This window comes from Uloborus diversus, chromosome 2 (genome assembly GCF_026930045.1).
Source record: "Uloborus diversus isolate 005 chromosome 2, Udiv.v.3.1, whole genome shotgun sequence".
NCBI lineage: Eukaryota > Metazoa > Arthropoda > Arachnida > Araneae > Uloboridae > Uloborus > Uloborus diversus.
The window spans coordinates 1,365,862-1,387,621 of record NC_072732.1 but is presented as its reverse complement, the minus strand read 5'-3'; the positions used below and the strand labels follow the sequence as shown (position 1 = coordinate 1,387,621).

General features: G+C 36.3%; 1 protein-coding gene across 1 annotated transcript in view; it reads left to right on the top strand.

Annotated features, from left to right (window-relative positions):
* The window catches only part of LOC129216850 (sarcolemmal membrane-associated protein-like), a gene marked incomplete at its 5' end in the record, with an annotated part of 105,097 nt that overhangs the window by 68,890 nt on the left and 14,447 nt on the right, over positions 1 to 21,760 (top strand). The window contains 3 exon segments of the mRNA XM_054851062.1: positions 2,722 to 2,784; positions 5,143 to 5,236; positions 10,101 to 10,263. Coding sequence (XP_054707037.1) covers positions 2,722 to 2,784; positions 5,143 to 5,236; positions 10,101 to 10,263 — 320 coding nt within the window.

Here is a 21,760-nt window from a genome sequence, read left to right as displayed (position 1 = left end):
TAATTCGCTAACTTTGTTTTCGAGCGAAACGAAATTCTGTTTGACGTATACCAACTGTTCATAAATGTTAAAAAATGTCTACAATATTTTTTACTGTGGAACAAGCTGTGGCTTATTTAGAGACATTGTCAGATTCGGATTTGTCAGATGTAGATATATGCCAATTACCCCCTGATGAACTAGGCAATATCACTGAGGAAGAATAGATGTTGACAGAGATGAAATCCTACAATTTTTTGGTTTGTTGCTATTGAGTGGGTACCATTCTGTTCCTTCTGAAGATATGTATTGGAGCAGTGCAGAAGATACATCTGTGCCAATTGTATCAACAGTTATGCCTCAAAATCGTTTTCGAAAAATAAAAAACAACTTTCATTTGATGGACAACCATGAATTAAAACAAAATGACAAACTAAGAAACGTTTTCCCTATTTACGAAGAATTGTGTAAAAACCCTCAACAATTTGGTGTATTTTATGAAAAATTGAGCATAGATGAATCTATGGTTCCCTACTACGGTCGGCATTCATGTAAAATGTTTATTAGATGAAAACCAATAAGATTGGGCTTCAAAATTTGGATGCTGTGCTCTTCAAGTGGATATCCATATTCCATGGAGATTTATTCAGGCAAAAAAGAAGGATCCCCTGATGTGCAATTAGGATCCAGAGTTGTAAATGATCTATTATCAGTTTTGACTGACACGTCTAAGCATGAAGTATACTTTGATAACTTTTTTACATCATATGATTTAATTTCTCAACTATCAAAAAAAACTGTACGAGCAACAGGAACAATTCGTGAAAACCGAACTGGCCATTGTCCACTGAAATCCAAAAAAGCCCTTTCTAAAGAAGATCGAGGAAATTTTGACTATCGATCTGATGGATCAGTGTACATGTGCAGCTGGAATAATAATGCAGTGGTTGCAGTAGCATCTAATTGTTATACACATGAGCCACTTGCATCTGTAAAATGTTACTCAAATGCGCAGAAATGCAAGATAGATGTGCCACAACCTCATCTTATCAAGAGATACAATGAAGGGGGGGGGGGGGTGGACGCCTTGGATAAACTTTTTGGGAGCTACAGACCTCATTTGAGGAGTAAAAAATGGTGGTGGAATCTTTTTAGTAATGCTCTGAATATTTCAGTTGTAGCTAGTTGGTTACTTCATTGTGAGTTACACGAAGTCAAGATGAAGCATTTAGAGTTCTGAAGAGAAATAACAACTGTCCTCCTAAGAAGAAAAGTACGAGTAGAAAGTCATCCAGGGCCTTGTTGTCCTTTACATAAACGATCAAGAATGTCTGACGGACATTATATTGTATCTGCATCCCAAGGACGTTGCGCGGTGTGCAAAAAGATACGACTAAGAAATGTGACAAACGACTTCACCAGCAATGCTTCCTTTCATATCATGGGCATTAGATATTTCTGTATTGGATTTTCTGAATTCTGATATGTACATAAATGCAATTTAAAATATTACTTTTTCTGCAATAAAGTATGCTAAGACAAAAACCGCATTCAAAACTCTTAGTTTAAAAAAATTCTCTTTAAAAAAAAACTTCATGCAAAGCGCCAATGTTCCAAAAATGGAACACACTGAAAAACATAGTAAAAAAATTTTTTCTGGAAATTTTATTTTATTTCTGTATTTACTAGACATAAATAGACATAATTTCAAAGAATTACTCAAATTTGATCATCCGTCAATAGTTCGGCGGTTAAACGGTTAAGTACCTGTTTACCTTTAAGTTATAATTACAGTAAGTTTTTTGAGGAAACTGAATGTGAGGGTAGGGAGCAAATGTGATGTGCTAAAATTGCAAAATAAACGGCATGCACTTGTTTTAGAAATACAATGCAGTTGTATCACGACATGCGAGTCCCAATATATATGTATATTAAGCCAGTCATTTTGGCGATGGAGGAAAGGAGGGGGGGGGGGCAATCAACCCCTATTAAATTTTAAACACATAATGTAACTACACATTTTGATGTTTTTTTTCCTATTAAATGCATTAAGCTATCGAAAAAATGCATATGTTGTGCTATGATACATAAATATACATAAAAAAAAAGTGTATAATTTGAAAAAACTGGATGCAAACATATAATTTAAACCCTTGTTAGCCGTGCTATGTCCCCCCCCCCCCCAAGTTGTTTTTGACTGCCAGTGTAAAATGGTGTAACTCACAAAATGCTGCGTTTCATATCTCGATGAATGTTTATTGTACTGATGTCCAACCTTTTGTGTTGAAATAATTTTTTGATGGAGATTATTTTCCTAAATCTAAGTTAGGGGACCTAAGGTCAACAGTTTTATACGGACCGTATGAAACGTTAGGTTCTGTCTTTTCGAACTCATTCTCCTTTTTGCTTCCAACTTTTAACGTCTTGGACTCTATTTCTTAATTTGACTTTTTTTACGTTTGAAAGTATGCATCTGGGACTAACAAGTACGAAAATAGGGGTCTTGCAGGTTAAACTGGGACACACTTTATATAATTTTAAACAACATTATTTTTAAATACGGAGAGGAATAAATATTTAATTTTAAAACAAATTCAAAACACAGGTTATCTTCCATTTTGTTTTATGTCTGTATTTGGTTTGCCACTTTATTGGAATTCAAAATGCAACTCTTTTTTTTTTTTTTTCGAGAAGTGAAATTTAGTTTCTTGTAAGTGACAGACATTTTTCTTTGTTATGCAGAAACTTCTTCAGAAGCTCGAGATTCCTCACATAAGTTTGGAATTGAAGCAGTTGACAAACAAAGTAAGTTCGGTCAGTTGCTACTTTTCATTTAAACGTAACTTAAAGAACACTATCATCCAAATATGCAGTGAAATTCTGTTATAATCCCTCCCAAAGGCCCAAAAAATTGCTGGCAAAACAGTCTAATGATTATGTAGAGGACCGCTGTAAGAGTTTTCATTTTAAACAATCACTATAACTAGGTTTAAATGTAAGATATCGTTATAGCAAAAGGCATGTGTTCAAATTTCGCATTTTTGTGCTGGAAATTCTTATTAAGAAATATAGATTTATTACCACTGGGATACTGCTTTCAGGGGCCAATCCAGGATTTTTTTCTCGCTATCTATTTTTGTGAAAGTATTGCATCATTTTATTTTTGTGAAAGTTTTTTTTTTATCAGCATTGTTTTTGTGAAATTTTAGAGGCATACTAACTTTTGTAAAAGAGAAGTAGAACAAGTGAAATTTTAGTTCGAAAAGCGTAAATGTCATCTAGTATTATTTTTAACAGGTTTCGTTTTTTTTTGGGGGGGGGGAGAGCTAAAAACCTAAGAAGTATGAAAAATATCATCGTAATTTCAGCTTAATGGTCTATGTACTGTGTACAATATAGGAAATGATGAGAAAAAACGGTTTCCCAAAACAGATGTTGAAAGATTGCGATAATATTGCATAAATACACTTTGGCAAGAAACAGCTAAAAATGAGTTAAAATACTACAAAAAGGTTTATATTTAAGCGATTGTTCATGTAAACCTGCTTAGAATTTTATTTCATGAGTAAATTTTGTTTTAAAACAGAGAAACAAATTTTATATTTTAAAATGCTAATTTTTTTTTAAATTTTTGATGCTTTTGTGAAGCTACTGATTTTATTACTTGATTTTTGTGAAAGTACCGATTTCAAAACAAGATTTTTGTGAAGGTACCGAAAAACGGTAGCAAAATCAGCCTGTATTGGGCCCTGGCTTTTGTATCATATGAAAAGTTTTCTCAAATTTTGGAAAATCGCAATTAGGGAAAAATTCAGGAAGGGTTGAAAAAAACATTGAAAATTAGGGATTCTGCGAAGCATTCACTCTCTGCTACCAACTGTGACTGTGAGGTCACATCAAATTTCACCATATTTCTCTGTAGAAGTTTTATTCCTTTGTTGACCACTCTGACTCAATGAGTGCAATATGACACGAGTTAATGGTTTTAATCAGAGTCACAAAATTGTTTTGCAAATAAAAACAAAAATCCATTTTTCTGTGGTTCAATACATCATTTTCTTAAATTATTCTATATATAGATAAATATATTATATATATATTATATATATATATATATATATATATATATATATATATATATATATATATATATATATATATATATATATATATATATACATATATATATATATACATTCTGCACACATAAATAATGACTACTCTGAGAAATAATAATTTGGGCAGTTGAAGAGAGATTAAGAATGAATTTATGTATTAAATTTTATTTTTATTATTTGAACAATGGGGGTGACATATTGTTCTAGTTCTAGTAGTTCTGTTTAAAGGAGTTACCGTACCTCAAAAATGATGAAACAATCAAAAAAATTTTTATTGCTTATTTCAGAACCAAAAACTATTCTGAACACAGGGGAAAAGTTTCATTGCTGTAGTTCAAATATTTAAAAAGTTATGAGTGGTTTTAGGCCATGCTCGCTATGTGTTCGTATACAAAAGAAAAACTTTAAACTGCTTTTTCTCGATGATGGTTTTTTTGTGTTTTCATGTCATTAGAATCCCTAAGGACATTTTTCTATTACAGATGCAGCTTTAAAGTAATCCTTTTTGTGATTGGGATAACGTATTTGACAAAACTGTGCATTGGATAAGCATTTTATAAATTACTCAAATGTTGAGAGCATGTTAAACCTTTAAAAACCAAATTTAAAAAAAAACTTTGATTTTTTACATAATGAATCACAGAAAATTTTCTAATAAACTCATAAGCAAATGAATGCACAGATTTTTAGAGATGATTATAGTGATCGTTTAGCAAAAAACTTTTTTTAATTAGTGCAAAAATGAAAAAGCCACAAGGATTTTTAAAAATTAAAATTTTTCTCAATTTTTTGAATTTTTAAAAAAAATAGTGGATATTTTTAAATTTTAAAAATAAATTATTGATTAAGAAATAAGTGTGCATGTTATGGTTTCAAAAAATATAAAATTAACTTAAATTTAAAAAAAAATGTTTGAAAGGTACTGTGACCGCTTAAAAAGAAAAAAAAATGGCTGTTTTAAAGTGCTTTATTTTCATTTGTTCTTTGCTGTTAAAAAGATAGGGAAAACTGTTGTAAAGTTTGATTGATATTTCTTCTTCCACAGACCAGCTCAAGAGTTTGTCTGCAATGACCAACTTTGAAGAGGAGTGCGCTTTGCACAGAGAGAAGGTCAGAACATTGGAAGCTGACCTCATCAAGTATGGATTTTCTTTACCTCTACAGGGTTCGCGTTTACGCGCTATAGCGGGTTTTTTACGCAAATTCGCGGGAAAGGGACGCAACTTCCGCGAAAAATCGGGTCCCAGGGACCCAGAAAACCCAAAAGATAAGAACCAGAAAAAAAAAGGGAGAAAATGCTAAAGATCTATTTAGTAAATGCTTCTAAGCTTCAAAATGACCAGGAGAATCAACAGAAAAGGACTAAAATGACCCTATCTGTTTATCAGCTATTCAAACACACCCCAATTGTGGACCAGTCAATGGAATTTTAGTGATAAGACTGGAGCTTACAGTGACCTCCTAGGCAGAGCTCCGGGAGCAAGTTCACAAGTAGCCCATTGTACTGTATTTTAAGAATAAGCTTTCCCTCAACTTTTATCTTGAGGAAATTCCTAAAAACAGAAATGAAGACTAAAAAAAAGAGAGGTTTTCAATGCAATCTTCAGGATTAATACAAGACAATTGTACAGTAAAAATATTGCAATTTGGCATTCATGTAACCAGAATTAATTTTGAAAATCATCACTTCGCATCCCCAATAAAAAGAGGGGAGAAAAAAAAAATGGCGAACATTTTCCAGATCGCGCTAAACACAAAGAGTTCGGAACTTTACATTTTTCTTGTTAAATTGCTTATGAATACTTGAATTTTATACAAAAGCGCTTTAACCTTGTTCTTTTTCTAATAATTGATCTCTTTTTGATGGGTTATTTTTATTTGGACTTGCAAAAGTCGGGTATTAATCGATCGCGCCATTTTCAAAATGGCGCGATTAAAAAAAATTTTTTTTCGTTTTTGTGATCGCGATTTTTGCGTTGGGTTCATTCGCTTGCGATTTATTATTATTATTATCTAATTGCCAATGATAATTGGGAAGGGGGGGGGGGATTCTGTTTGCTTTTTTCGCTAAGAAAAATTTCCAGGAAAACAAAGGTTAAGGGAGTGCTTTTTGCTTGATCAATCAGAGGCACTTGTTTTAAATTTTATGGTAAAACCCATTTTTAAAGTAAATTTTGAGTTAATCTCATTGTAACTGACCAAATAGTTTCTCACATAACTAAGTCTTGCAAGTGTATTATTTGAAAATAATTTTACAATGATAAAATCACAAAAACTTAGGGCAAAAATAAACAATTTATTTTATTTCATGCCTCCCCCCCCCCCAAGTATAAATATTTTTATATTATTCATTCCAGAGCCGTGTCCAAGGGGAGGGTTTTAGGGGTTAAACCCCTCCCATAGTGGAAACATAATAAAAACCAAAGAAATGTGTAAATTTGACTTAAAATTAACTTTAATGTTGAAGTTTGTTTATGGTATTTAAAAAAACAAAACATTCTCATTGAAGTTTCCCAGCATTTTTTCCCCCTTTTTTCTAGTTTGTCTGAAAATAATAAAATCTTCTACAAAATGCTACTTCTACGACCCCCTCCCCCCCACACGTGCCAATAGCATTACAGAGAATTTCAAACTTTGGTTTCCAGATCTTCAGTTTCGCAAAATTTCCAGGAAAAGCCTTCGAACAACATCGCTTATTCTATCAAAATTGTTTAAAATTGCGTCGCCGAAACTCGGGTTTGGTTTTGTTTCAGTTTTAAAAGGGCCCTAATTTTACTAAATATGGTCGTACAACTGCGTTTTTGAGACTCCAGTTTCAGAAAAATTGCGAGCAAGAGTCCTTGAATCGCCTTCCTTTAATATCATCAAAAATTAGGTTCTTCAAACAAAACTAACAAAAAATTTAAGTAGAATAACCTCTGAACCTCTCCTCCTAATATCTTAGAATACTGCTTAAAGTTTTAGAACTTTATAGGAAAATCCAGGGGTTAGCATCAGAATCCTCGTAAAAATCTTCAAAGTTAATCTGCAATTGCGTTTTTGGAACTTCAATTTCAAAAATTTGAAAGGGAGATTAAAAATAAATTTTAATCTATTTTTCAAGAAAAAAAAACGATTAGGGAGAGTCTCTGAGCCGCATTCCTTGCCATAACGCGTATAATCGCGTTCCACGCCTTGAATTTCTACAAATTTCCGCAGAGCCAAAAACCGTCTAAAATTCCGTTTTCAGTACTAAAAATTTCAAAATTTTCCGGGGGAGGAACCCCGGCACCCTTATCAGATTAGAATATTTTTCAACATGTCTCCCTTAAAACTTATTTTCTAGTTGCAGCACTGTTTTGCACTCACAATTTTAAATTATTATTTAAGTAAATATATATTTTTTAACTATACAAGTTTGATCCAGATAAACATGAGCCGAATAAAAACTAGGCATGTCTACTGTATATAAAATGTACAATAATAGAATTGGTAATATCACTTGAAAAGACATCTTCTGAGATTTTGGACCCCCCCCCCTCCTTCCCACACACATCGCTATGCCCCTCATTGTGGCCGTTAAACAGAAATGAATTATTTGAGCCACTGTTGTGTTTTTCTGACAGTGCAGGTAAGAACGAAAAAACATTGAAACCAAAACCCCTCCCTTTATGAAATTCTGGACACGGGCCTGATTCATTCACACACTAAGATTTTCTGTTTAAAATTTAAGGGACTCATTTTTTCCACCAAAGGACCCAAATCTATTTCATTAATGGGTCCCTGGGACCCAGGTTACGGATAGTTGAGCGCAAACACTGCCTCTATGGATGCAATACTTTATTGTTAACTAGCTGCTTTGCCCGGTCTACTTTGAAAATAAAAATTGTGTCAAGTGACGTATATTTAACAATCAGGCATAAATAAAAGAAAATAAAAAAAAAACATGCAAAATTTCCCCTCCAAACAATGACGACAGATATTGAAATTCTTTTAAGAAATTAAAATAAAATGAGAAAGATGGATTTGAAAAGCATAACCATGGAAACACAAAATAAAATAAGTTTCAGAATTGAAAATGAGAAAGATGGAAATAATGGATTCAAAAAGCGTTACCGTGGAAACGCAAAATAAAATGGTTGAAAGCTTGAACAGAGAGCAGATTTTTGAAATTCATTTTATTCGCTTGTAACTTTTTTTTCTAATGGGGATGGAGGGTTAAACTTTCGACCTTGGGTCGAGTTAGATCTGGAGTAAAAAGCGTCGCCTTTTCCAATGGTGTCGAAAAGAAAACTGTCCGACAATTCCTTCACTTTTTATTGGTAAATTTAATGATGAAAGTACTACCTAAAGTTCAGCTAAGCCTAAACAAATTCGAGTTAAAAAGGTAAATACAGTGCCCGCCGCTTATTAAAATCACATTCGTTCTGAGGACATTTTGATTTTATAAAGCGGCTGATTTTATAAACCGGCACTCATGCACTGGAAAAAATAAAAGGTTTTTAAGCATAAATACTCTAAAAAAGAAATAAATTACGATTAGTTGTATTTTATTTTTAGTCTAATTGTGTTGTATTATTTTAGTTCAGTTGCAAAATACAGTTGACATTTTAACTTACATAAGGTACATGTTTAAAATTTCTCAAGGGTCTTAAAATATTGACTTATTGTTGTTTGAATAAGAGAATTTGAAAGTAAAGATTGAGAAATCCCTAATTTAATTGCAGCATCACACTTACTACATTTATGAAGCTTGTCATACTAATTCAAAATTTCGAATTAATCTTTCACACTCAAGTCGTCACGACTTGCTAGCTAACAATTTTAACTCAATTGTAAAAATGAACTGTAAGCCCCTGTAGATAGCTGAATGAGCAATGTTTCTTTATTAGTGCTGCAACGTTTTAAATCCTTGAAAGAAAAAATAAAATCCTGGTTCTATTCAGAGAAGAATTAACATATGCTCTCCAAAAGTTTGATTTTGTAAAACGGCGAGGATGATTTTATTAAAGGATAAATCGAACATGTTTTGACATAGAAATGATTCTATTCTTCCAGATTGGATTCTATAAATCGGCTGATTTTATAATCCAGTGATTTTATTAGTGGCGGGCACTGTAACTCTTGCCGTAATTAAGTTAAATGATTGAAACAAATTGCGTAGAACTCGGAAAATTCTGCTCCTTCCAACGATATATAATATTACTATTTGCGAGTCATTTTTTACCCCCATATTTGTCAATTTATGTGAAAATTGGGCCTAAATTGGAATAAAAAAAGAACTATTCCTCGAATTGTTTTCGAACTGGTCTGCAAACCTTTTCAGTACTTAAAGTAACAATTTGTGAAAATTTCAGCGAAATCGGCCGAGTAGTTCTCGAGTTTTGCGAGTTCAAACACACAGACGCTTTTTGGGGACTTCATTTTATACTATGTAGAGATTTTCGAACCCTGGGTAGAGTGCAACCAATATTTTACCATCGGTATGTATCTCGGTATATATGTTTTTTCGGTTTTTGTATACCTATTCGTACAAAGTTACCGCCCGTTTAGTCAACCATGAGGACTCTTACAGGGCTTCGGCTGGGGCGTTTTTGAACATCCTCTGGTGTGCCCTCTCCTCGCTCACAGCATCTTTCATTTGTTTCGGCATCTAAAGTCTTTCCAAGGTGGTCTGTGGCACAACAGCCATAATGAGCTCAGAGAACATGTTATCCCTTGGCTGACTACACGGGCGGCAATTTTCTATGAATAGGTATACAAAAACCTGTACCACGCTATGACAAATGTCTGGAAAATCACTGGAGCAGTGTCGAAATGTAGCGTGAGGATGGTAGATTTTTGTGCAATAAATGTCTTTGCTCTATCTGTACTCGTTCTCTTTTTATTTCAAAACGGAACTTACTTTAAAACTACGCCTCGTATTAGTCTATGTTTTCCAACCCTGGGTAGAGTGCAACCGATATTTTACCGTTTCACCCTTCATCGCTCGTATAAACCGTGTCTCTCTCTCTCCCCTTATAGGTGCTCGGTGGAGAACTCGAAGCTGGAGGCGCTGAATCGGAGCCTGAAGGAGCTCTGCGAGGGGCTGGAGAGTGCCAAGTCTGCCCTGGAGAGGAGGGACGGAGACTACTGGGACAGACACACGGTCGTCGCCAAGTCCGAACTGGACGCCTCGGCCAGGAGGGTGAGGCTCTCCCTTCGTTTCCGTCGGCGTTTCGAGGGATTCGACGATAGATGGATGCCTCACTTGCCGAATCGATTGACTCCACTTTAAAAAAAAAAATACTCATTTCTGCTTTAACACTAGAACGACCGACATTTTCTGTATACCTAGAAAGACTGAAGGGGCCAGTGTGGCCCCTACCCATTTTAGGAGTGAATTCTTTTAAAAATTCTTCCTGAGGGAGTCCACATGCCCAATACACCTTCTTTCATGACTAAATAAAAACATAGTACTCAATTATTTTTAGTTTTTCTCTCTATACTGGGTACTTATACTGGGCAAAAGGTTGAATTAGTTTTCCTTTCTAAGAGCAATGGCCACCGTCAGGATGGTGAGCAGTCGGTACCGTTTATAGGTGGTATAGGTTATACCACCGCCAGGATGGTAAGCATTTGGATATCTGATCGGCTGTACAAAGCGAAAGTTACAGGTTAAACTAGAGAGAATGGCCTTTTTTTTATGCTAGAACAAATAGGAGAAAGGAAAAAAATAAATGTTTTAATTGTCAAAATGCTTAGGGGCCACTGTGGCCCCTCCCGTCTTTCTAGGTATGAGGATCAATATTAACAGTACTATGGGGTGAAAGATTAAATGATTAAACAAGCATTCAAATAGTGTCATATAATGAAAAGTCAGAAAATTCCATTAGTTTCTGCTTTAACACTAGAACGACTGACATTTTCTGTATACCTAGAAAGACTGAAGGGGCCAGTGTGGCCCCTACCCATTTTTGGAGTGAATTCTTTTGAAAATTCTCCCTGAGGGAGTCCACATGCCCGATACACCTTCTTTCATGACTAAATAAAAACTTAGTGTGCAATTATTTGTAGTGTTTCTCTCTACACTGGGCAAAAGGTTGAATTAGTTTTCCTTTCTAAGAGCAATGACCTCCGTTAGGATGGTGAGCAGTCGGTACTGTTTATAGCATTCGGATATCCGACCGGCTGCATAAAGGGGAAGTTACAGGTTAAACTAGAGTGAATGGCATTTTTTTATGCTACAACAGTTAGGAGAAAGGAAAAAAATAAATGTTTTAATTGTCAAAATGCTTAGGGGCCACTGTGGCCCCTCCCGTCTTTCTAGGTATGAGGATCAATATTTACAGTACTATGGGGTGAATGATTAAATGATTAAACAAGCATTCAAATAGTGTCATATAATGAAAAGTCAGAAAATTCCATTAGTTTCTGCTTTAACACTAGAACGACTGACATTTTCTGTATACCTAGCAAGACTGAAGGGGCCAGTGTGGCCCCTACCCATTTTTGGAGTGAATTCTTTTGAAAATTCTCCCTGAGGGAGTCCACATGCCCGATACACCTTCTTTCATGACTAAATAAAAACTTAGTGTGCAATTATTTGTAGTGTTTCTCTCTACACTGGGCAAAAGGTTGAATTAGTTTTCCTTTCTAAGAGCAATGACCTCCGTTAGGATGGTGAGCAGTCGGTACTGTTTATAGCATTCGGATATCCGACCGGCTGCATAAAGGGGAAGTTACAGGTTAAACTAGAGTGAATGGCATTTTTTTATGCTACAACAGTTAGGAGAAAGGAAAAAAATAAATGTTTTAATTGTCAAAATGCTTAGGGGCCACTGTGGCCCCTCCCGTCTTTCTAGGTATGAGGATCAATATTTACAGTACTATGGGGTGAATGATTAAATGATTAAACAAGCATTCAAATAGTGTCATATAATGAAAAGTCAGAAAATTCCATTAGTTTCTGCTTTAACACTAGAACGACTGACATTTTCTGTATACCTAGCAAGACTGAAGGGGCCAGTGTGGCCCCTACCCATTTTTGGAGTGAATTCTTTTGAAAATTCTCCCTGAGGGAGTCCACATGCCCGATACACCTTCTTTCATGACTAAATAAAAACTTAGTGTGCAATTATTTGTAGTGTTTCTCTCTACACTGGGCAAAAGGTTGAATTAGTTTTCCTTTCTAAGAGCAATGACCTCCGTTAGGATGGTGAGCAGTCGGTACTGTTTATAGCATTCGGATATCCGACCGGCTGCATAAAGGGGAAGTTACAGGTTAAACTAGAGTGAATGGCATTTTTTTATGCTACAACAGTTAGGAGAAAGGAAAAAAATAAATGTTTTAATTGTCAAAATGCTTAGGGGCCACTGTGGCCCCTCCCGTCTTTCTAGGTATGAGGATCAATATTTACAGTACTATGGGGTGAATGATTAAATGATTAAACAAGCATTCAAATAGTGTCATATAATGAAAAGTCAGAAAATTCCATTAGTTTCTGCTTTAACACTAGAACGACTGACATTTTCTGTATACCTAGCAAGACTGAAGGGGCCAGTGTGGCCCCTACCCATTTTTGGAGTGAATTCTTTTGAAAATTCTCCCTGAGGGAGTCCACATGCCCGATACACCTTCTTTCATGACTAAATAAAAACTTAGTGTGCAATTATTTGTAGTGTTTCTCTCTACACTGGGCAAAAGGTTGAATTAGTTTTCCTTTCTAAGAGCAATGACCTCCGTTAGGATGGTGAGCAGTCGGTACTGTTTATAGCATTCGGATATCCGACCGGCTGCATAAAGGGGAAGTTACAGGTTAAACTAGAGTGAATGGCATTTTTTTATGCTACAACAGTTAGGAGAAAGGAAAAAAATAAATGTTTTAATTGTCAAAATGCTTAGGGGCCACTGTGGCCCCTCCCGTCTTTCTAGGTATGAGGATCAATATTTACAGTACTATGGGGTGAATGATTAAATGATTAAACAAGCATTCAAATAGTGTCATATAATGAAAAGTCAGAAAATTCCATTAGTTTCTGCTTTAACACTAGAACGACTGACATTTTCTGTATACCTAGCAAGACTGAAGGGGCCAGTGTGGCCCCTACCCATTTTTGGAGTGAATTCTTTTGAAAATTCTCCCTGAGGGAGTCCACATGCCCGATACACCTTCTTTCATGACTAAATAAAAACTTAGTGTGCAATTATTTGTAGTGTTTCTCTCTACACTGGGCAAAAGGTTGAATTAGTTTTCCTTTCTAAGAGCAATGACCTCCGTTAGGATGGTGAGCAGTCGGTACTGTTTATAGCATTCGGATATCCGACCGGCTGCATAAAGGGGAAGTTACAGGTTAAACTAGAGTGAATGGCATTTTTTTATGCTACAACAGTTAGGAGAAAGGAAAAAAATAAATGTTTTAATTGTCAAAATGCTTAGGGGCCACTGTGGCCCCTCCCGTCTTTCTAGGTATGAGGATCAATATTTACAGTACTATGGGGTGAATGATTAAATGATTAAACGAGCATTCAAATAGTGTCATATAATGAAAAGTCAGAAAATTCCATTAGTTTCTGCTTTAACACTAGAACGACTGACATTTTCTGTATACCTAGCAAGACTGTAGGGGCCAGTGTGGCCCCTACCCATTTTTGGAGTGAATTCTTTTGAAAATTCTCCCTGAGGGAGTCCACATGCCCGATACACCTTCTTTCATGACTAAATAAAAACTTAGTACTTAAGTATTCTTAGTTTTTCTCTCTACACTGGGCAAAAGCTTGGATCAGTTTTCCTTTCTAAGAGCAATGACCTCCGTTAGGATGGTGAGCAGTCGGTACTGTTTATAGCATTCGGATATCCGACCGGCTGCATAAAGGGGAAGTTACAGGTTAAACTAGAGTGAATGGCATTTTTTTATGCTACAACAGTTAGGAGAAAGGAAAAAAATAAATGTTTTAATTGTCAAAATGCTTAGGGGCCACTGTGGCCCCTCCCGTCTTTCTAGGTATGAGGATCAATATTTACAGTACTATGGGGTGAATGATTAAATGATTAAACAAGCATTCAAATAGTGTCATATAATGAAAAGTCAGAAAATTCCATTAGTTTCTGCTTTAACACTAGAACGACTGACATTTTCTGTATACCTAGCAAGACTGAAGGGGCCAGTGTGGCCCCTACCCATTTTTGGAGTGAATTCTTTTGAAAATTCTCCCTGAGGGAGTCCACATGCCCGATACACCTTCTTTCATGACTAAATAAAAACTTAGTACTTAAGTATTCTTAGTTTTTCTCTCTACACTGGGCAAAAGCTTGGATCAGTTTTCCTTTCTAAGAGCAATGACCTCCGTTAGGATGGTGAGCAGTCGGTACTGTTTATAGCATTCGGATATCCGACCGGCTGCATAAAGGGGAAGTTACAGGTTAAACTAGAGTGAATGGCATTTTTTTATGCTACAACAGTTAGGAGAAAGGAAAAAAATAAATGTTTTAATTGTCAAAATGCTTAGGGGCCACTGTGGCCCCTCCCGTCTTTCTAGGTATGAGGATCAATATTTACAGTACTATGGGGTGAATGATTAAATGATTAAACAAGCATTCAAATAGTGTCATATAATGAATAGTCAGAAAATTCCATTAGTTTCTGCTTTAACACTAGAACGACTGACATTTTCTGTATACCTAGCAAGACTGAAGGGGCCAGTGTGGCCCCTACCCATTTTTGGAGTGAATTCTTTTGAAAATTCTCCCTGAGGGAGTCCACATGCCCGATACACCTTCTTTCATGACTAAATAAAAACTTAGTACTTAAGTATTCTTAGTTTTTCTCTCTACACTGGGCAAAAGCTTGGATCAGTTTTCCTTTCTAAGAGCAATGACCTCCGTTAGGATGGTGAGCAGTCGGTACTGTTTATAGCATTCGGATATCCGACCGGCTGCATAAAGGGGAAGTTACAGGTTAAACTAGAGTGAATGGCATTTTTTTATGCTACAACAGTTAGGAGAAAGGAAAAAAATAAATGTTTTAATTGTCAAAATGCTTAGGGGCCACTGTGGCCCCTCCCGTCTTTCTAGGTATGAGGATCAATATTTACAGTACTATGGGGTGAATGATTAAATGATTAAACAAGCATTCAAATAGTGTCATATAATGAAAAGTCAGAAAATTCCATTAGTTTCTGCTTTAACACTAGAACGACTGACATTTTCTGTATACCTAGCAAGACTGTAGGGGCCAGTGTGGCCCCTACCCATTTTTGGAGTGAATTCTTTTGAAAATTCTCCCTGAGGGAGTCCACATGCCCGATACACCTTCTTTCATGACTAAATAAAAACTTAGTACTTAAGTATTCTTAGTTTTTCTCTCTACACTGGGCAAAAGCTTGGATCAGTTTTCCTTTCTAAGAGCAATGACCTCCGTTAGGATGGTGAGCAGTCGGTACTGTTTATAGCATTCGGATATCCGATCGGCTGCATGAAGAGGAAGCTACAGGTTAAACGAGAGTGAATGGCATTTTTTTATGCTACAACAGTTAGGAGAAAGGAAAAAAATAAATGTTTTAATTGTCTAAACGCTTAGGGGCCACTGTGGCCCCTCCCGTCTTTCTAGGTATGAGGATCAATATTTACAGTACTATGGGGTGAATGATTAAATGATTAAACAAGCATTCAAATAGTGTCATATAATGAAAAGTCAGAAAATTCCATTAGTTTCTGCTTTAACACTAGAACGACTGACATTTTCTGTATACCTAGCAAGACTGTAGGGGCCAGTGTGGCCCCTACCCATTTTTGGAGTGAATTCTTTTGAAAATTCTCCCTGAGGGAGTCCACATGCCCGATACACCTTCTTTCATGACTAAATAAAAACTTAGTACTTAAGTATTCTTAGTTTTTCTCTCTACACTGGGCAAAAGCTTGGATCAGTTTTCCTTTCTAAGAGCAATGACCTCCGTTAGGATGGTGAGCAGTCGGTACTGTTTATAGCATTCGGATATCCGACCGGCTGCATAAAGGGGAAGCTACAGGTTAAACGAGAGTGAATGGCATTTTTTTATGCTACAACAGTTAGGAGAAAGGAAAAAAATAAATGTTTTAATTGTCTAAACGCTTAGGGGCCACTGTGGCCCCTCCCGTCTTTCTAGGTATGAGGATCAATATTTACAGTACTATGGGGTGAATGATTAAATGATTAAACAAGCATTCAAATAGTGTCATATAATGAAAAGTCAGAAAATTCCATTAGTTTCTGCTTTAACACTAGAACGACTGACATTTTCTGTATACCTAGCAAGACTGTAGGGGCCAGTGTGGCCCCTACCCATTTTTGGAGTGAATTCTTTTGAAAATTCTCCCTGAGGGAGTCCACATGCCCGATACACCTTCTTTCATGACTAAATAAAAACTTAGTACTTAAGTATTCTTAGTTTTTCTCTCTACACTGGGCAAAAGCTTGGATCAGTTTTCCTTTCTAAGAGCAATGACCTCCGTTAGGATGGTGAGCAGTCGGTACTGTTTATAGCATTCGGATATCCGATCGGCTGCATGAAGAGGAAGCTACAGGTTAAACGAGAGTGAATGGCATTTTTTTATGCTACAACAGTTAGGAGAAAGGAAAAAAATAAATGTTTTAATTGTCTAAACGCTTAGGGGCCACTGTGGCCCCTCCCGTCTTTCTAGGTATGAGGATCAATATTTACAGTACTATGGGGTGAATGATTAAATGATTAAACAAGCATTCAAATAGTGTCATATAATGAAAAGTCAGAAAATTCCATTAGTTTCTGCTTTAACACTAGAACGACTGACATTTTCTGTATACCTAGCAAGACTGTAGGGGCCAGTGTGGCCCCTACCCATTTTTGGAGTGAATTCTTTTGAAAATTCTCCCTGAGGGAGTCCACATGCCCGATACACCTTCTTTCATGACTAAATAAAAACTTAGTACTTAAGTATTCTTAGTTTTTCTCTCTACACTGGGCAAAAGCTTGGATCAGTTTTCCTTTCTAAGAGCAATGACCTCCGTTAGGATGGTGAGCAGTCGGTACTGTTTATAGCATTCGGATATCCGACCGGCTGCATAAAGGGGAAGTTACAGGTTAAACTAGAGTGAATGGCATTTTTTTATGCTACAACAGTTAGGAGAAAGGAAAAAAATAAATGTTTTAATTGTCAAAATGCTTAGGGGCCACTGTGGCCCCTCCCGTCTTTCTAGGTATGAGGATCAATATTTACAGTACTATGGGGTGAATGATTAAATGATTAAACAAGCATTCAAATAGTGTCATATAATGAAAAGTCAGAAAATTCCATTAGTTTCTGCTTTAACACTAGAACGACTGACATTTTCTGTATACCTAGCAAGACTGTAGGGGCCAGTGTGGCCCCTACCCATTTTTGGAGTGAATTCTTTTGAAAATTCTCCCTGAGGGAGTCCACATGCCCGATACACCTTCTTTCATGACTAAATAAAAACTTAGTACTTAAGTATTCTTAGTTTTTCTCTCTACACTGGGCAAAAGCTTGGATCAGTTTTCCTTTCTAAGAGCAATGACCTCCGTTAGGATGGTGAGCAGTCGGTACTGTTTATAGCATTCGGATATCCGACCGGCTGCATAAAGGGGAAGTTACAGGTTAAACTAGAGTGAATGGCATTTTTTTATGCTACAACAGTTAGGAGAAAGGAAAAAAATAAATGTTTTAATTGTCAAAATGCTTAGGGGCCACTGTGGCCCCTCCCGTCTTTCTAGGTATGAGGATCAATATTTACAGTACTATGGGGTGAATGATTAAATGATTAAACAAGCATTCAAATAGTGTCATATAATGAAAAGTCAGAAAATTCCATTAGTTTCTGCTTTAACACTAGAACGACTGACATTTTCTGTATACCTAGCAAGACTGTAGGGGCCAGTGTGGCCCCTACCCATTTTTGGAGTGAATTCTTTTGAAAATTCTCCCTGAGGGAGTCCACATGCCCGATACACCTTCTTTCATGACTAAATAAAAACTTAGTACTTAAGTATTCTTAGTTTTTCTCTCTACACTGGGCAAAAGCTTGGATCAGTTTTCCTTTCTAAGAGCAATGACCTCCGTTAGGATGGTGAGCAGTCGGTACTGTTTATAGCATTCGGATATCCGACCGGCTGCATAAAGGGGAAGTTACAGGTTAAACTAGAGTGAATGGCATTTTTTTATGCTACAACAGTTAGGAGAAAGGAAAAAAATAAATGTTTTAATTGTCAAAATGCTTAGGGGCCACTGTGGCCCCTCCCGTCTTTCTAGGTATGAGGATCAATATTTACAGTACTATGGGGTGAATGATTAAATGATTAAACAAGCATTCAAATAGTGTCATATAATGAAAAGTCAGAAAATTCCATTAGTTTCTGCTTTAACACTAGAACGACTGACATTTTCTGTATACCTAGCAAGACTGTAGGGGCCAGTGTGGCCCCTACCCATTTTTGGAGTGAATTCTTTTGAAAATTCTCCCTGAGGGAGTCCACATGCCCGATACACCTTCTTTCATGACTAAATAAAAACTTAGTACTTAAGTATTCTTAGTTTTTCTCTCTACACTGGGCAAAAGCTTGGATCAGTTTTCCTTTCTAAGAGCAATGACCTCCGTTAGGATGGTGAGCAGTCGGTACTGTTTATAGCATTCGGATATCCGACCGGCTGCATAAAGGGGAAGTTACAGGTTAAACTAGAGTGAATGGCATTTTTTTATGCTACAACAGTTAGGAGAAAGGAAAAAAATAAATGTTTTAATTGTCAAAATGCTTAGGGGCCACTGTGGCCCCTCCCGTCTTTCTAGGTATGAGGATCAATATTTACAGTACTATGGGGTGAATGATTAAATGATTAAACAAGCATTCAAATAGTGTCATATAATGAAAAGTCAGAAAATTCCATTAGTTTCTGCTTTAACACTAGAACGACTGACATTTTCTGTATACCTAGCAAGACTGTAGGGGCCAGTGTGGCCCCTACCCATTTTTGGAGTGAATTCTTTTGAAAATTCTCCCTGAGGGAGTCCACATGCCCGATACACCTTCTTTCATGACTAAATAAAAACTTAGTACTTAAGTATTCTTAGTTTTTCTCTCTACACTGGGCAAAAGCTTGGATCAGTTTTCCTTTCTAAGAGCAATGACCTCCGTTAGGATGGTGAGCAGTCGGTACTGTTTATAGCATTCGGATATCCGACCGGCTGCATAAAGGGGAAGTTACAGGTTAAACTAGAGTGAATGGCATTTTTTTATGCTACAACAGTTAGGAGAAAGGAAAAAAATAAATGTTTTAATTGTCAAAATGCTTAGGGGCCACTGTGGCCCCTCCCGTCTTTCTAGGTATGAGGATCAATATTTACAGTACTATGGGGTGAATGATTAAATGATTAAACAAGCATTCAAATAGTGTCATATAATGAAAAGTCAGAAAATTCCATTAGTTTCTGCTTTAACACTAGAACGACTGACATTTTCTGTATACCTAGCAAGACTGTAGGGGCCAGTGTGGCCCCTACCCATTTTTGGAGTGAATTCTTTTGAAAATTCTCCCTGAGGGAGTCCACATGCCCGATACACCTTCTTTCATGACTAAATAAAAACTTAGTACTTAAGTATTCTTAGTTTTTCTCTCTACACTGGGCAAAAGCTTGGATCAGTTTTCCTTTCTAAGAGCAATGACCTCCGTTAGGATGGTGAGCAGTCGGTACTGTTTATAGCATTCGGATATCCGACCGGCTGCATAAAGGGGAAGTTACAGGTTAAACTAGAGTGAATGGCATTTTTTTATGCTACAACAGTTAGGAGAAAGGAAAAAAATAAATGTTTTAATTGTCAAAATGCTTAGGGGCCACTGTGGCCCCTCCCGTCTTTCTAGGTATGAGGATCAATATTTACAGTACTATGGGGTGAATGATTAAATGATTAAACGAGCATTCAAATAGTGTCATATAATGAAAAGTCAGAAAATTCCATTAGTTTCTGCTTTAACACTAGAACGACTGACATTTTCTGTATACCTAGCAAGACTGTAGGGGCCAGTGTGGCCCCTACCCATTTTTGGAGTGAATTCTTTTGAAAATTCTCCCTGAGGGAGTCCACATGCCCGATACACCTTCTTTCATGACTAAATAAAAACTTAGTACTTAAGTATTCTTAGTTTTTCTCTCTACACTGGGCAAAAGCTTGGATCAGTTTTCCTTTCTAAGAGCAATGACCTCCGTTAGGATGGTGAGCAGTCGGTACTGTTTATAGCATTCGGATATCCGACCGGCTGCATAAAGGGGAAGTTACAGGTTAAACTAGAGTGAATGGCATTTTTTTATGCTACAACAGTTAGGAGAAAGGAAAAAAATAAATGTTTTAATTGTCAAAATGCTTAGGGGCCACTGTGGCCCCTCCCGTCTTTCTAGGTATGAGGATCAATATTTACAGTACTATGGGGTGAATGATTAAATGATTAAACAAGCATTCAAATAGTGTCATATAATGAAAAGTCAGAAAATTCCATTAGTTTCTGCTTTAACACTAGAACGACTGACATTTTCTGTATACCTAGCAAGACTGAAGGGGCCAGTGTGGCCCCTACCCATTTTTGGAGTGAATTCTTTTGAAAATTCTCCCTGAGGGAGTCCACATGCCCGATACACCTTCTTTCATGACTAAATAAAAACTTAGTACTTAAGTATTCTTAGTTTTTCTCTCTACACTGGGCAAAAGCTTGGATCAGTTTTCCTTTCTAAGAGCAATGACCTCCGTTAGGATGGTGAGCAGTCGGTACTGTTTATAGCATTCGGATATCCGATCGGCTGCATGAAGAGGAAGCTACAGGTTAAACGAGAGTGAATGGCATTTTTTTATGCTACAACAGTTAGGAGAAAGGAAAAAAATAAATGTTTTAATTGTCTAAACGCTTAGGGGCCACTGTGGCCCCTCCCGTCTTTCTAGGTATGAGGATCGATATTAACGGTACTATGAGGCGAATGATTAAATGATTAAACGAGCATTCTAATAGTGTCATATAATGAAAAGTCAGAAAATTCCATCAAGTTCCGTTAGATATTATCCGAGTTATTAAACGACAAACTACGCGAGGGGCCACATGGGCCCCTCCGTCTTTCTAGGGTTAATAGTTCTTAATCAATGCTAAGCATGTGAATGTATATTAAAGTTTTGGTTCATTCTGACTATGTGATGGCAGAAAATGTAACACGAGGTCCGATTCACTCCTATGGGTAACACCATCTTCATCAATTTTCTCGACTTTTTGTTTTATGGAGTTAATCGATTTGGCTAGTGAAGCAGCCATATATTGGTCGATGCGGCCCCATGACTGAATGGGCCCTTGCTTTTTAGGGACCCCCAATTGGCTAAAACTGTTTTAGCCAGGGGGGGATTATGCGCAAGTTGCGCCATCTAAATAGGGGGGGGGGTATTTGTTTTTTTTTATTTAAATTGATTTATTTTACAATTAAAATTATTTATTTTATTTCAGTTTTTTCTGCTCATATCTTATTTCGTTTATTTATTTAGTTTGTGTTGTGTGTATGTATGTCATTGGCGTAGCACAGAACATTTCAAATAAAATAATAATAATAACAATTAAAAATAAATAAATGAATAATATTAAAAATTAAACAAATAAATATTTAAAAAAATATTTAAAAAATAAATAAAAAATAAAAGAGGGAAA